We start from the raw sequence: 15093 nt of genomic DNA on the forward strand, positions 1-15093 counted from the left end.
GGCCAAGGTGGGCGGATCACGAGGTCAGGAGTTCAAGACCAGGCTGACCAATATGTTGAAACCCCATCTCTACCAAAATTACAAAAATTAGCTGGGTGTGTTGGTGCACACCTATAATCCCAGCTACTCAGGAAGCTAAGGCAGGAGAATCACTTGAATCCAGAAGGCAGAGTTTGCAGTGAGCCAAGATTGCGCCACTGCACTCCAGCCTGAGCAACAAAGCAAGATCCATCTCAAAAGAAGAAGAAGAAAAATACAAAATCAGTTAAGAAAATAGAAGTACAAATGACAACACCAAGATGGTGGATGAAAAGGTCTCAATGCTCATCCCCCACTGAGAAAAACAAAAAATAAACAACTACATACCAACCAAAATAGCTCTGGGAGAGCTCCAGAGTACAATGAAAAACTTACAGCAATCCAGGGAGCAGACAAACCAAGATAGCCACATTAAAAAATATAGAAAGCATCTAACCTACTCCATGCCATTTCCCAGTCCAGCCCAGCTGTGCACCAAGAAGGATCTCCTTGACACAACCTGCAACCTCCACCTGTGTGAGAAAAGTAAACCAGGAAGACCCCAGCATCCCTTGCCACTAATGCAAATACTGACAAGTTTTACCACTGAGGAGCCCTATAGTTTCCACCAGTGATGATCTCAACTGACAGAGAGCTTTCCAGATTATCTACACTGCTGTGTCCCCCTGGAGAAGGAGCTGCTATGCCCCCAATGGCTAAGATTGCCAACTCACCCTCTCACATGTAAGCCCTAGACCCCAGAGCCAAGACTGCTACATGTATGATGGACACTTCTGATGCTGGCACCACCACTGCCACAGGCACACCTATACCCCAGATCACAGAGCCATGGCTGTTCTGTATACACCCATGCATCTAATACCAGCACCACTATCAACATGAGTTCACCTGCACTGTGGGTCTGGCACAAAAAGAGATCCCATCAGCCATGAAGTGCCTCCAAGCACGAATAAGAGAACAGGAAGATGCCAGCAGCCTTTGCCACCAATTACCGAAGCAACTTTTTCTGCGGCTGTGTATACCCACAGCCTTGGATGCTGAGGGTCTCCAGAGTCATTGGCCATGCTGACCTCAGCTGATGGAGCTTTACAGAAACTATGCTGCTGTACCCACCATAGAGCGGGAGCTGATGCTGTGGTTTCCCAGGGCTAGAGCCACCACACCCAACTCAGCATCTTCACACCCACTTAAAAATGAAGATCTTTCCCTACTGAAGTGAGTACATAAAGTCTAGAGGAGGTGGCTGTTACTTCAAACATGCAGACATCACTGCAAGGCTAAAGAAACATTTAAAAATCAAGGAAACGTTACACTGCCCAAGCAACACAAAATTTTTTAGTAGTTGACCTCAAAGAAACAGAGATCTATGAATTACCTAAATAATAATTCGAAATAATTGTTTCAGGAAGCTCGGTGGCTACAAGAAAACACTGGCAATTCCATGAAACCAGAAAAACAATACAAAAACAGAATAAAAGTTCAAGAAAGAGACAGAAATCATTTAAAAAAAACAAACAATTCTGGAGCTAAAGAACACAATGATTGAAATTAAAAACTTACAGCAATAGAGAACAACAGCAGACTTTTTTTTTTTTAATTTTTTAAAATAAATAATAGAGATGGGGTTTCACCATGTTGGCCAGGCTGGTCTTGAACTCCTGATCTCAGGTGATCTGCCTGCCTCGGCCTACCAAAGTACTGGAATTACAGGCATGAGCCACCACACCCGGCCCAACAGTAGACTTGATAGAGAAAAGTAAAAATAAAAAATCTGTGAACCTGAAGACACATCATTTGAAATTATACAGTAAGAAGACAAAAGAGAAAAAAGAATGAAAAAAACAGTAAAAAAAGGAAAAAAAAGAAAAAAAAAGCCTATGGGATTCATGGAATACCATCACTGAATCAATATATATATTTGAAAGTTGCAGGCCAGGCGCGGTGGCTCACGCCTATAATCCCAGCACTTTGGGAGGCTGAGGCAGGTGGATCACGAGGTCAAGAGATCGAGACCATCCTGGTCAACATGGTGAAACCCCATCTCTACTAAAAATACAAAAATTAGCTGGGCATGGTGGGGCGCCCCTGTAATCCCAGCTACTCGGGAGGCTGAGGCAGGAGAATTGCTTGAACCCAGGAGGCGGAGGTTGCGGTGAGCCGAGATCGCGCCATTGCACTCCAGCCTGGGTAACAAGAGCGAAACTCCGTCTCAAAAAAAAAAAAAAAGAAAATCAATCAATGTGATATAACATATTAGCTAAAGAAAATGTGATTTTTCAATTGATTTAGAAAACACATTTGGCAAAGTTCAATATCTATTCATGACTAAAACTCTCAACAAAAGAGGTACAGAAGAAACTTACCCTAAACTAATAAAGGCCATTATGAAAAGTCCACAGCCAATATCATAACCAATGGGAAAAGCTACAAGCTTTCCTTCTAAGATCTGCTACAAGGCAAGGATGCCCACTTTCACCACTTCTTTTCAATAGTACTAGAAATCCCAGCCAGAGCAATACCCGTCCACACAAACAAAAAAAGAAGTTAACTTGCAGATGGTGTGATCATATACATAGAAAACAGAAAAGACTCAATGAAAAAACTGTTCGAACTGATAAATGAATTCAGTAAAGTTGCAGGGTATAAAAATCAACATACAAAAATTAATCAAGCCAGGCATGGTGGCTCATGCCCATAATCCTAACACTTTAGGAGGCTAGGTCAAGAGAATTGCTTGAGTCCAGGAGTTCAAGACCAGCCTGGGCAAGGATAAGGAGACCCCATATCTACAAAAAAATTTAAAAATTGGTTGGGCAAGGTGGCTCATGCCTGTAATCCCAGCACTTTGGAAGGCAGAGGCAGGTGGATCACTTGAGGTAAAGAGTTCAAGCCTGACCAACATGGTGAAACCCTGTCTCTACTAAACACAAAAAAACTAACCAGGCACAGTGGTGCATGCCTGTAATCCCAGCTACTCAGGAGGCTGAGGCAAGAGAATCGCCTGAACCTGGGAGACGGAGGTTGCAGTAAGCCAAGATTGCGCCATTGCACTCCAGCCTGGGCAACAAGAGTGAAAACTCCATCTCAAAAAAAAAATTTTTTTTTTATTAGCCAGGCATAGTGGTACATGCGTGTGGTTCCAGCTATTTGGGAGGCTGATGTGGGAGAAGAGCTTGAACCCAGGAGGTCAGGGCTGCAGCGAGTCATAATTTTGCTGCTGTACTCCAGCCTGGACAACAGAACAAAACCCTGTGTCAAAAACAGTAATAATAATCACCATCACACAAAAAAATTTTTGAGACAGAGTCTTGCTCTTTCACCCAGACTGGAGTGCAAAGGTGTTATCATAGCTCACTGTAGTCTTAAATTTCCGGACACAGGCAATCACCCCACCTCAGCCTACTGAAAACCTGGGACTACAGGCGTGTGCCACCATGTTGCTCAGTCTGGTCTAAACTCCTGGCCTCAAGCAATCCTCCTGCCTCGGCCTCCCAAAGCACTGGAATTGCAGGCATGAGCCAGCATGCTCAGCCCTAGTCCCATTTCTAGACACAAACAGCAATCTATCCAGAAAGAAAATTAAGAAAACAATCTCATTCACACTAGCAAGAAGACGAATAAAACATTTAGGAATAAACTTAGGCAAAAAGTTAGACTTGTATACTAAAATCATAAAACACTGAAGGAACTTAAAAAAGATTACAGATAAATGAAAAGACATCCCACGTCCACAGATTTAAAGAATTTGGGCCAAGTGCAGTGGCTCATGTCTGTAATCCCAGCACTTTGGGAGGCTGAGGCGGGTGGATCACAAGGTCAGGAGATCAAGACCGTCCCGGCTAACAGAGTATAACCCAGTCTCTACTATAAAATACAAAAATTAGCTCGGCATGGTGGCATGAGCCTGTAGTCCCAGCTACTCAGGAGGCTGAGGCAGGAGAATCACTTGAACCGGGGAGGCAGAGGTTGCAGTGAGCTGATAGTGCACCACTGCCACTGCATGCCAGCCTGGGTGACAGAGCAAGACTCTGTCGAAAGAAGAAAGAAAGAAAGAAAGAAAGAAAGAAAGAAAGAAAGAAAGAAAGAAAGAAAGAAAGAGAGAGAGAGAGAGAGAGAGAGAGAGAGAGGGAGGGAGGGAGGGAGGGAGGGAGGGAGGGAGGGAGGGAGAGAAAGAAAGAGAAAAAGAAAGGAAGGAAGGAAGGAAGGAAAGAAGGAAGGACATTGGTAAAATGTTCATACTTCCCAAAGTGACCTACAGATTTAATCCCATCCCTATCAAAATCTCAATGGTATTCTTTACAGAAACAGACAATAGAATCCTAAAATTCACATGGGATGACAAAAAGACCTACAATGTCCAAAGCAATCCTGAGCAAGAACAAAGCTGGAGGAATCCCATGTCCCGATTTTGAAATATGTTACAGCCAGATATGGAGTAGTCCCAGCTACTTGGGAGTCTGAAGCAGAAAGATGCTTGAGCCCAGGAGTTTGAGGCTGCAGTGTGCGATGATTGCACCTGTGAATGGCCACTGCACTCCAGCCTGGGTAACACAGATACACACACACACACACACACACACACATAAATAGTAATCAAAATAGTATGGTTAGTATGGTACTGGTATAAAACAATATATGGGGCAAAGAAACAGAATAGAGCTCCCAGAAACAAATCCATGCATCTATAGTCAACTGACCTTCAATAAGGGTGCTAAGAACACACAATTGTAAAAGGATCATCTCCTCAATAAATAGTGTTTGGAAAACTGGATATACAAATGCAGAAGGGTGACCTTGGACCGGTGTCTCACACCATATACAAAAATCAACTTAAAAAGGATTCAAGATCTAAGCTTAAAAGCTAAAACCATGAAACTCCTAGAAGAAAACACAGGGCAACATTTTCTGGACACTGGTCTGGGAAATGATATTTTTTGATATGACACCAAAAGCACAAGCAACAGAAGCAAAAATAGACAAATGGGACTGCATCAAACTAAAAAGCTTCTCCAGCAAAGGAAACAATCAACAGAGCAAAAAGGCAATCCACAGAATGGGAGGAAATACTTTTGAACCATGTATCTAATAATGGGTTAACATTTAAAATAGATGACGAACTCATACAACTGAATAGCAGAAAGCAAAAGAAAAAGAAAGAAGAAAGAAAGAAAGAAAGAAAGAAAGAAAGAAAGAAAGAAAGAAAGAAAGAAAGAAGGAAAGAAAGAAAGAAAGAGAAAGAAAAAGAGAGAGAGGGAGGAAGGGAGGGAGGGAAAAGAAAAGAAGAAATTTAAAAAACCAAAAACTAATAACCCAATTTTAAAATAGGCAAAGGACCTGGATAGACATTTCTCAAAAGAAGGCATACAGATGGCCACCAAGTATATGAAAAGGTGCTCAACTACACTAATCATCAGAGAAATGCAAATCAAGTGAGACGTCACCTCACACCTGTTAGAATTAGTATTCTCAAAAAGACAAAAGCCAAGTGTGGTGGCTTGCACTCATAATTTCAGCTATTCAGGAGACTGAGGTGGGAGGATCACTTGAGACCTGGAGTTCAAGACCAACCTGGGCAACAGAGTGAAACTTTGTCTCTAAAAAGGTTTTATATTTTATTTTTACGTTTTTTGAGACAAGGGTTTTGCTGTCACCCAGGCTAGAGTCTGGTAGGGCACTCTCAGCTCATTGCAACCTCCACCTGCCAGGCTCAAAGACTCCTCCTGCTGAGTGGCTAATTTTTGTTTTGGTTTTTGTAGAGACACGGTTTCTTCACTACATTGCCAAGGCTGCTCTCAAACTCCCGGACTCAGGTGATTCACCTACCTCGGCTCCCAGAATGCTCAGATTGCAGGTGTGAGCCCCCACGTTTGGCCTCCCAAATTTTTTAAATTTAAATTTATATCTTTTAAATCACCAAACTCCATGCCTGGCATGTGCCTATAGTCCCAGCTACTCAGAAGGCTGAGGTGGAAGGATTGCTTGAGCCCAGGAGTTCCAGGCTGCAGCAGTGAGCTACGATTGTGCCACTGCACTTTTGCCTGGGTGATAGGGTGAGACCCCATTCCCAGTCTTTAAAAAAAAAAAGACATGATAATAAATGTTGGTGAGGACTTAGGAGAAGAAAGAACTCTTTTTTTTTAATTTTTTTAAAAAGATGGTGGTTTTTTGGATACAGGGAAGGGAGCACTACACACTGGGGTCTATTGGGGGGAATGGGGAGGGACAGCCGGGGGGGGAGCTGGGGAGGGATAGCATGGGGAGAAATGCCAGATGTGGGTGAAGGGGAGGAACACTGCCACGTGTGTACCTATGCAACTATCTTGCATGTTCTGCACATGTACCCCAAAACCTAAAATGCAATAAAAACAAAGAAGAAAAGAAAAACAACAACGACAAAAAACGATGGGGTTTCACCATGATGGCCAGGCTGGTCTTGCACTCCTGACCTCAGGTGATCCACCCACCTCGGCCCCCCAATGTGCTAGGATTACAGGTGTGAGCCACCACATCCGGCCAGAAAGAACTCTTTTTTTTTTTTTTTTTTAAATGGAGTTTTGCAGAAAGAACTCTTATACGCTATTATTGGTGGGAATGCAAATTGGTACATCCATTATAGAGAACAGTATGGAGGTTACTCAAAAAAATAAAAATAGAATACTTTATGATCCAGCAATTCCATTTCTGGGTATACATCTAAAGGGAAGGAATCAAGACCTTGAAGAGATACCCTCATCTCCATGTTCATTTCAAGCATTATTCACAATGGTCACTATATGAAGCAACCGTGAATGAATAAAGAAAATGGGATACGTACACAATGGAATGTTACTCAGCTTTAAAAAAGAAGGAAATCATACCATTTGCACAACATGGATGAACCTGGAGGACATTTTGCTAAGTGACATGAGCCAGAAGCAGAAAGACAAATATATGAGCTCCCTTACATGTGGAATTGAAAATCATCAAACTTTTAGAAACAGAAAGTAGAATGGTGGTTACCAAGGGCCAAGGGGAGGAGGAAATGGGGAGATGTTGGTCAAGGGGTACAAAGTTTCAGTTATACAGGATGAATACGTTCAGGAGACTTAATGTATAACACTGTGAATATTGTTAACAATATTGTATGCTCAAACTTTGCTAAGAGGGTAGATCTTAAGTGTTTTTGACACACACACACACAGAGAGAGAAAATGGTAATGATATGAGGTGATGAATATGTTAATTAGCTTGTAAGTATTTCACAATGTATATGGATATCAAATCATCAAGTTGTCCAGCTTAAATAAATACAATTTTTAATTATCAAATATACCTCAATAAAGCTGTGGAGTGGCGGACAAAATAGAAAAGATTAGCAAATTAAGCCCAAAGTAAACGGAAGAAATAACATAATAAAGATCAGATCAGAAATATATGAAATGGAAAACAGAAAAACAATAGGGAAAAATCAATGAAACCAAAAGCTAGTTCTTTGAGATCAATAAAACGGATACACCTCTAGCTAGACTGATCAGGAATAGAAGATAAAGTGGACAATGTCAGGAAAGAGATGTGCCATCACTACAGACTGTACAGACATTAAAAGAAAAATAAGGAAATATGAAAAATTTTATGCCAAGAAATTCAACAACTTATATAAAATGAAAAAATCCTATGAAAGACAGAAAGCACCAAAACTCCCCTAAGAAGAAATAGGTAATCTGACTAGTCCTGTGTCTATTAAAGAAATTGTCTTCTTAGTTAAAACTTTCCCACAAAGGAAACTCCACACCCAGATGAGTTCATTGGTGAATCCAACAACTTTTGTTTTGTTTTGTTTTTGAAATGTGTTGGAAACGGGTTTATAACATTGGGAAAAATCCACACCAAGACAATGGATGACTCAGCAAGGCTAGTTTTACTTCCTGCAGGAAGGGTGCAACGTTCGGCAATCTTACCAGGAGAGCACACCTTAACAAAGGAGACAGGGACATTATAACTTTCATAACCTGGCACAGTTGCCCTACTGCTGTGTCCAGTTTCCATTGGCCAGAATGGGCCCTCTCAGTCTATGCTTGACCCAATTGGCTAAAAACTTGGAAATTTTCTAAAGAAGTAAAGGCAGAGGAGAACAAAGGAAAAGAGGAACTTGAGGAATGCTTAGAGAAGCGATGACATTTCTAAATAAGGAAGGGGAATAAGCTTTGACCTAAGACTCACCTGGGCTTGTCCAGGCATGTCAGGGTAAATGTCTAGGTTAAAGTGTAGGAACTAAGGACACAGGATGGACCTACTCCTTTATTATGACTAACAGCTGCTTTAAGATTATTAGCAAAAGCTTTAAAGTCAATTAACCTTTGAAGAAGCTATTATTTATTCATAACGAACTAAGAGGAAAGCTTTGAAGAGGAACCTTTTATTTATTCTTATTTCCTACAAGATGGAGTCTCTCTCTATTGCCTAAGCAGGAGTGCAGTGTCACGATCTCAGCTCACTCCAACCTCCACCTTCTGGGTTCAAGCAATTCTCCTGCCTCAGCCTCCCAAATAGCTGGAATTACTGGTGCATGCCACCACACCCAGCTCATTTTTGGATTTTTAGTAGAGATGGGGTTTCACCATGTTGGCCAGGCTGGCCTCAAATTCCTGACCTCAAATGATCTTCCCACATTGGCCTTCCAAAGTGCTGGGATTATAGGCGTGAACCACTGCATCTGGCCCCTACATTAAAAAAAAAAAAAATCTGCAAAAATTCTTCCAGGATATTGAAGAAGTTGGAACACTTTCTAACTCATTCAGTGAGTCCAAGCAATAATAATATGACAAGAAAACTACAAACCAAAATCCATCATACAAAAAATCTTAACCTAGTTTTATCAAATCAAACTCAACAATATAAAAAGATAATACATAGGCCAGGAGCAGTGGCTCACGCCTGTAATCCCAGCACTTTGGGAGGCTGAGGTGGGTGGATCGCAAGGTCAGGAGTTTAAGACCAGCCTGGCCATCATGGAGAAACTCCATCTCTACTAAAAATACAAAAATTAGCCAGATGTGGTGGCGCACACCTGTAATCCCACCTACTCAGGAGGCTGAGGCAGGAGAATTGCTTGAACCTGAGAAGTGGAGGTTGCAGTGAGTCGAGATCACACCACTGCACTCCAGCCTGGGTGACAGAGCAAGACCTGTCTCAAAAAAAATTATTTATTTATTTATATTGGCAATGGAAGTAGAAATTAATAAACAATACTATTTATAATAGCATCAAAAATACTAAACGTAAAGATATCTGACAAAAGATGTGCAAAAGTTACACACAAAAACTACAAGTCGTTGCTAAGACAAATTGAAAATCTAAATAAATAGAGAGATATACTGTTTCTAGATCAGAAGAAAGCATGGCTATGATGTCAATTCTCTCCAAAGTAATCATATATAGATTTAATGCTATCCCAGTGTAAATTCCAAGGGTTTTTTTTTAGAAATTGACAAGTTAACTCTAAAATTTGTACAGAAATTCAAAGAAACTAGCATAACCAAAACAACTTTGAATAATAAAAGCAAATTAGAAAATGTCACTATCTAACTTCAAAACTTCTTATAAAGTTATAGTCATCAGGCCGGAGGGTGCGGTGGCTCATGCCTATAATCTCAGCACTTTGGGAGGCCAAGACTGGCCGATCACCTGAGGTCAGGAGTTCGAGACCAGCCTGGCCAACATGGCAAAACCCCATGTCTACTAAAAATACAAAAGTTAGCTGGACATGGTGGCAGGAGCCTGTAATCCCAGGTATTCAGGAGGCTGAGGCACAAGAATTGCTTGAACCCAGGAGGCGGAGGTTGCAGCAAGCCTAGAAGGTGCTACTGCACTCCAGCCTGGGCAACAAAGTGAGACTCTGTCTCAAAAAATGAAAATGTTATAGTCATCAAGACTGCATATTATTGGCATAGAAATAAACAACTATATCAGTCAGACAGAATGAAGAGTCCAGAAACGATCTCTCAAATATGACAGCAGTTTATTTTTGACAAAGATGCAAAGCAATTCAATGGAGAAAGCATAGCCTTCAATAAACGGTGCTGAAAGAACTGGATATCCACATGTGGAAACGAAGCTTGGATCCGTAACCACACCATATACAAAAATCAACTAACGATATACTTTCTACCTATATGTAAAACCTAAAACACCTATGAAACTTCTAGAAGAAAACTTAACAGAAATTCTTTATAACCTTGGGTTAGGTCAAGATTTCTCTTAATATACCAAAAGCAGCCAGGCCCAGTGGCTTGTGCCTGTAATCCCAGCGACTTTTTCTAATTTGTTTACATCATCACATGGGATTGGTTGACTTGTTAATCTGGTGAAATATGTTGACTGATTTTCAAATATTAAACCAATTATGCATTCCTGCCATAAACCTAGTTGGTAATTTATGTATTATTTTTTTATACATTGTTGGGTTTCATTTGATAAAATCCTAGCCTACTGGGAGGCTGGGAGAATTGCCTGAGTCCAGGAGTTCAAGACCAGCCTGGGCAATAAAATGATATACCAGGCTGGGCACTGTGGCTCATGCCTGTGATACTAGCACTTTGGGAGGCTGAGGCAGGTGGATCTCTTGAGCTCAGGAGTTCAAGACCAGCCTGGGCAACATAGCAAGATCTCATCTCTACAAAAGAAAATCTGAATTCGTTGGGCATGGTGGTAAGTGCCTATAGGCCCAGTTATTCAGGAGGCTGGTGTGGGAGGTTGGCTTGAGCTCCAAAGGCAGGGATTGCAATGAGCCAAAGTCACACTGCTGCATTCCGGCCTGAGCCAGACCCTGTCTCAAAAACAAAAACAAAAAACAGCCAGGCACGGTGGCTCATGCCTGTAATTCCGGCACTTTGGGAAGCCGAGGTGGACCTCAGGTGGATCACCTGAGGTCAGGAGTTCAAGACCAGCCTGACCAATACGGTGAAACCCTATCTCTGCTAAAAATACAAAAATTAGCTGGACGTGGTGACAGGTGTCTGGTCCCAGCAACTCAGGAGGCTTAGACAGGAGAATTGCTTCAATTTGGGAGGCGGAGGTTGTAATGAGCCAAGATTGTGCCATTGCACTCCAGCCTGGGTGACAGAACAAGACTTCATCTCAAACAAACAAACAAAAAAACCAAAAGCACTACCCATAAAAAACCAATTGATAAATTGGACTTTATCAAAATTTAAAACTTCTGCTCTTGCTTGGTGGGGCGCGAGCAGAAATAAATAAATAATAGAACTTCTGCTCTTCAAAAAACTCTATTAAAAGACAAGTGATTAACTAGGAAAGTATATTTTCAAATCACATGCTTAATAAAAAGAATATATAAAGAACTTTCTGAAGTTAGTAAGAAAAAAACAACCCTATCAAGATGGGGGAAATGTTTCACTAGAAACTTCAAGGAAGACATACAGGAGGCACATAGGCAAATACAAAGATCCTTAGTCCTTAAAGAAATGCAAATCAAAACCACAAGACACAGCAATACATACCTACTAGAATATCTAAAATTAAAAGAACTTTACATACTATGTGTTATGAGAATGCAGAGCAACTAGTACTACAAATGGGAGTATAAATGATACAACAACTTTGGAACATAATTTGGTAGTTTCTTTTGTTTTTAGAGACAGAGTTTCACTCTTGTTGCCCAGGCTGGAGTGCAATGGCACCATCTCGGCTCACAGCAACCTCCACCACCCAGGTTCAAGCGATTTTCCTGCCTCAGCCTCTCAAGTAGCTGGTATTACAGGCATGTGCCACCACGCCCAGCTAATTTTGTCTTTTTAGCAGAGATGGGGTTTCTCCACATTGATCAGGCTGGTCTCGAACTCCTGACCTCAGGTGATCCACCCCTCTCGGCTTCCCAAACTGCTACTGGCGTAAGCCACCGCACCTGGCCAATAGTTTCTTCAGAAAATATACATTAACCTGCCACATGATTCAGTTATCCCATGCCTAGGTATTTACTCAAAAGAAATAAAGGTATATTCTATACAAAGGTTGTAAAATAATGTTCATAACAGTTTTACATGTCATAGCCAAAAACTTGCAATTACCCAAATAGCCATCAACAAGCGAATAGCTAAGTAAACTGTCATATGTCCATACAATGGAATGCTATTCAATAATAAAAAGAATGCAGCTACATGAATGAATCTCAAAATAATTATGCTAGTGAAAGAAGACATTTAAAATCAATACACACTATATGATTACATGATTCTCTTTATTTAAAATTCTGTAATTACAAGATAAGATACAGTAAATAAAAGATTTGTGGTTGCTGGGGATTGGGGGAGGGAGCAAAGAGAAGTAGAAAAAGGATTGCAAAGGTGTGAGCTAGTAAGAAATAGAAGCCCGGGCATGGTGGCTCATGCCCGTAATCCCAGCACTTTGGGAGGCAGAGGTGGGCAGATCACCTGAGGTTGGGAGTTCGAGACCAGCCCGACCAACATAGAGAAACCCCGTTTCTACTAAAAATACAAAATTAGCTAGGTGTGGTGGTGCATGCCTGTAATCCCAGCTACTCAGGAAGCTGAGGCAGGAGAATCACTTGAACCTGGGAGGCAGAGGTTGCAGTGAGCCAAGATTGTGCCATTGCACTCCAACTGAGGCAACAAGGGCAAAACTCCATCTCAAAAAAAGAAAGAAAGGAAGAAAGAAATATATACAGATGCTTCTCAATGTGATAGGGTTACTGCCTAATAAACCTATCATAAATGTTTAAATATCACGTCAAAAATGCATTTAAGACACCTAATCTGCTGAACCTCATTGCTTAGTGTAGCCTACCTTAAATCTGCCCAAAACACATTAGCCTACAGTTCACTCCCTTCTATCTGTTGCCACAAAGCTTGCAATGCCAACATTCCCAATGAGTATACTTCCTCATCCCGTTTAGATATCGTCATCTGTAGGAGCAGATGTGACACATGCCAATTCAAGCTGAAGTCTTAAGCAGTATCACAAATTCTGCCAATTTTTTTGACAAATTCTTTTGCAGGAAAACATAGCATGTCCCTCACGAGTATGCTCCTTCAGCCCAGATCCTAAAGAGAGAAGACAGAGGAAGAGAACTTCAGTCTCCAACCGCAATTACTGATTTTCAGGATTTTATATTTTACAATTTTTCCTTACTGCTGCAAATTTAATACAAATTTTATATCAGAATATTTACAAAAATAAAAAATGAGAAATACACATGCAAACAACATAAAAGAATACATATAGGCTGGGAACAGTGGCTCACTGTAATCCTAGCACTTTGGGAGGCTGAGGTGGGTGGATTACCTGCGATCAGGAGTTTGAGACCAGCCTGGCCAACATGGAGAAACCCCATCGCTTGAACCCGGAAGGCGTAGGTTGCAGTGAGCCAAGATTGCATCATTGCACTCCAGTCTGGGCAATAAGAGCAAAACTCTGGCTCAAAAATAAAAAACATATATATCCAAGGGCTTATTTCAGCTACATTAGAGTGGATGCCTACTCACAGGGAAGGACTGAGAGTGGGAAATGGGATACAGGAAATAATAAACAAGTGACGGCTCGCACACGTTGATGATGATCATGAAGAGCCCCTTGAGAACTAAGGGGTAGCATTAACTGAAGTCCCTGCATGCGATGTCCAGAGACAACAAAAACCTAAGTAACTGAGCAGAGATCGATCCAAGATGGCCGACCACTAACAGCTCAGGATTGTAGCTCCCAGTGAAAGCCCAGAGAACGAGACGACGCCACACTTTTGGATGAATTTTCGTCACTCACCAATCAGCCGATTCCCAGTGGAGGAGCCCCACGGGTCGCCAGCGTGACTCTTGTGGCCGCCGCAGTGGTTTTGCCGGCGTCTCGGCGCAGCAGCATTTCATGCAGAGCCAACGGGACTGCTTCCCCTACTGACCGGTGTTTGGAGCTCCGGGAAGTCAGAGCCGCTTGTTGCGGACTCAAGAGGGAAGCCAGAACAGAGATTCCCGGGCAGAAGAGCACCATCAGTCTTATCGCTGCTATTTAGGCTGCCACAGTGGGTTGCTCGGATCCCAGCACTGGGAATCAATAAGTCGGACGTCAACTCAGAAAACTAATTAGAAAGGCGGGTCATCTACAATGAAGGGAAAAAAACAGCCTAAGAAGGCCGAGTATACTCAAAATCAGAACCCATCAGCAACTGAACAAGCCCTGATGGAAAAGGACTCATCAGCAACTGAACAAGCCCTGATGGAAAAGGACTCATCAGCAACCGAACAAGCCCTGATGGAAAAGGACTGTGTTCCATTATCTGAAGTAGGCTTTAAAAGGTGGATGATAAGAAACTTCTGGGAGTTAAAGGAACTTGTTCTAACCCAATGTAAAGAAACTAAGAACTTGGAAAAAAGGTTAGATGAAATGTTGAAAAGAATAGACAATATAGAGAGGAATACAAATGAACTTATGGAGTTGAAAAATACAACACGAGAACTTAGTGAAATATGTACAAGCTTAAACAGCCGAATGGATCAAGCAGAAGAAAGGGTATCAGAGGTCGAAGATCAACTTAATGAAACAAAACAACAAGACAAGAATAGAGAAAAAAGGATAAAAAGGAATGAGCAAAGTCTCCAAGCAATATGGGACTATGTGAAAAGAACTAATATACGCTTGATTGGTGTACCTGAATGTGACGGAGAGAATGAATTCAAGCTGGAAAATACTCTCCAGGACATTATCCAGGAAAATTTTCCTAATTTACCAAAGCAGGACACTATTCAACCCCAGGCAATACAGAGAACACCACAAAGATATTCCTCAACCCCAAGGCACATAATCGTTAGATTCACCAAGATCGAAACGAAGGAGAAAATATTAAGGGCAGCCAGAGAGAAAGATCAAGTTACCCATAAAGGTAAGCCTATTAGGCTTACAGCAGATCTCTCAACGGAAACCCTACAAGCTAGAAGAGAGTGGGGGCCAATATTCAATATACTTAATCAACAGAACTTTCAGCCCAGAATTTCATATCCTGCCAATTTAAGCTTTACATTTGAAGGAAAAATAAAATTTTTTAGGAACTAG

At 41.5% G+C, this 15093-nt stretch overlaps 1 protein-coding gene across 13 annotated transcripts in view; it reads right to left on the minus strand.

Annotated features, from left to right (window-relative positions):
- Positions 1 to 12981: 12981 nt before the first annotated feature.
- ST7L (suppression of tumorigenicity 7 like) overlaps positions 12982 to 15093 on the minus strand; it is a 129468-nt gene continuing 127356 nt past the window's right edge. For 6 of the 13 annotated variants that reach the window (XM_078332761.1, XM_078332765.1, XM_078332764.1 and 3 more), the window contains one exon: positions 12985 to 13097. In XM_078332761.1, the coding sequence (XP_078188887.1) occupies positions 13070 to 13097 (28 nt within the window). In that variant the 3' untranslated portion in view covers positions 12985 to 13069. Of the gene's footprint in view, positions 13098 to 15093 lie in introns of all 13 variants that reach the window. The other 7 variants (XM_054236658.2, XM_078332760.1, XM_078332756.1 and 4 more) reach the window with 5 other exon arrangements.

This window comes from Callithrix jacchus, chromosome 7 (assembly GCF_049354715.1).
Source record: "Callithrix jacchus isolate 240 chromosome 7, calJac240_pri, whole genome shotgun sequence".
Lineage (NCBI taxonomy): Eukaryota > Metazoa > Chordata > Mammalia > Primates > Cebidae > Callithrix > Callithrix jacchus.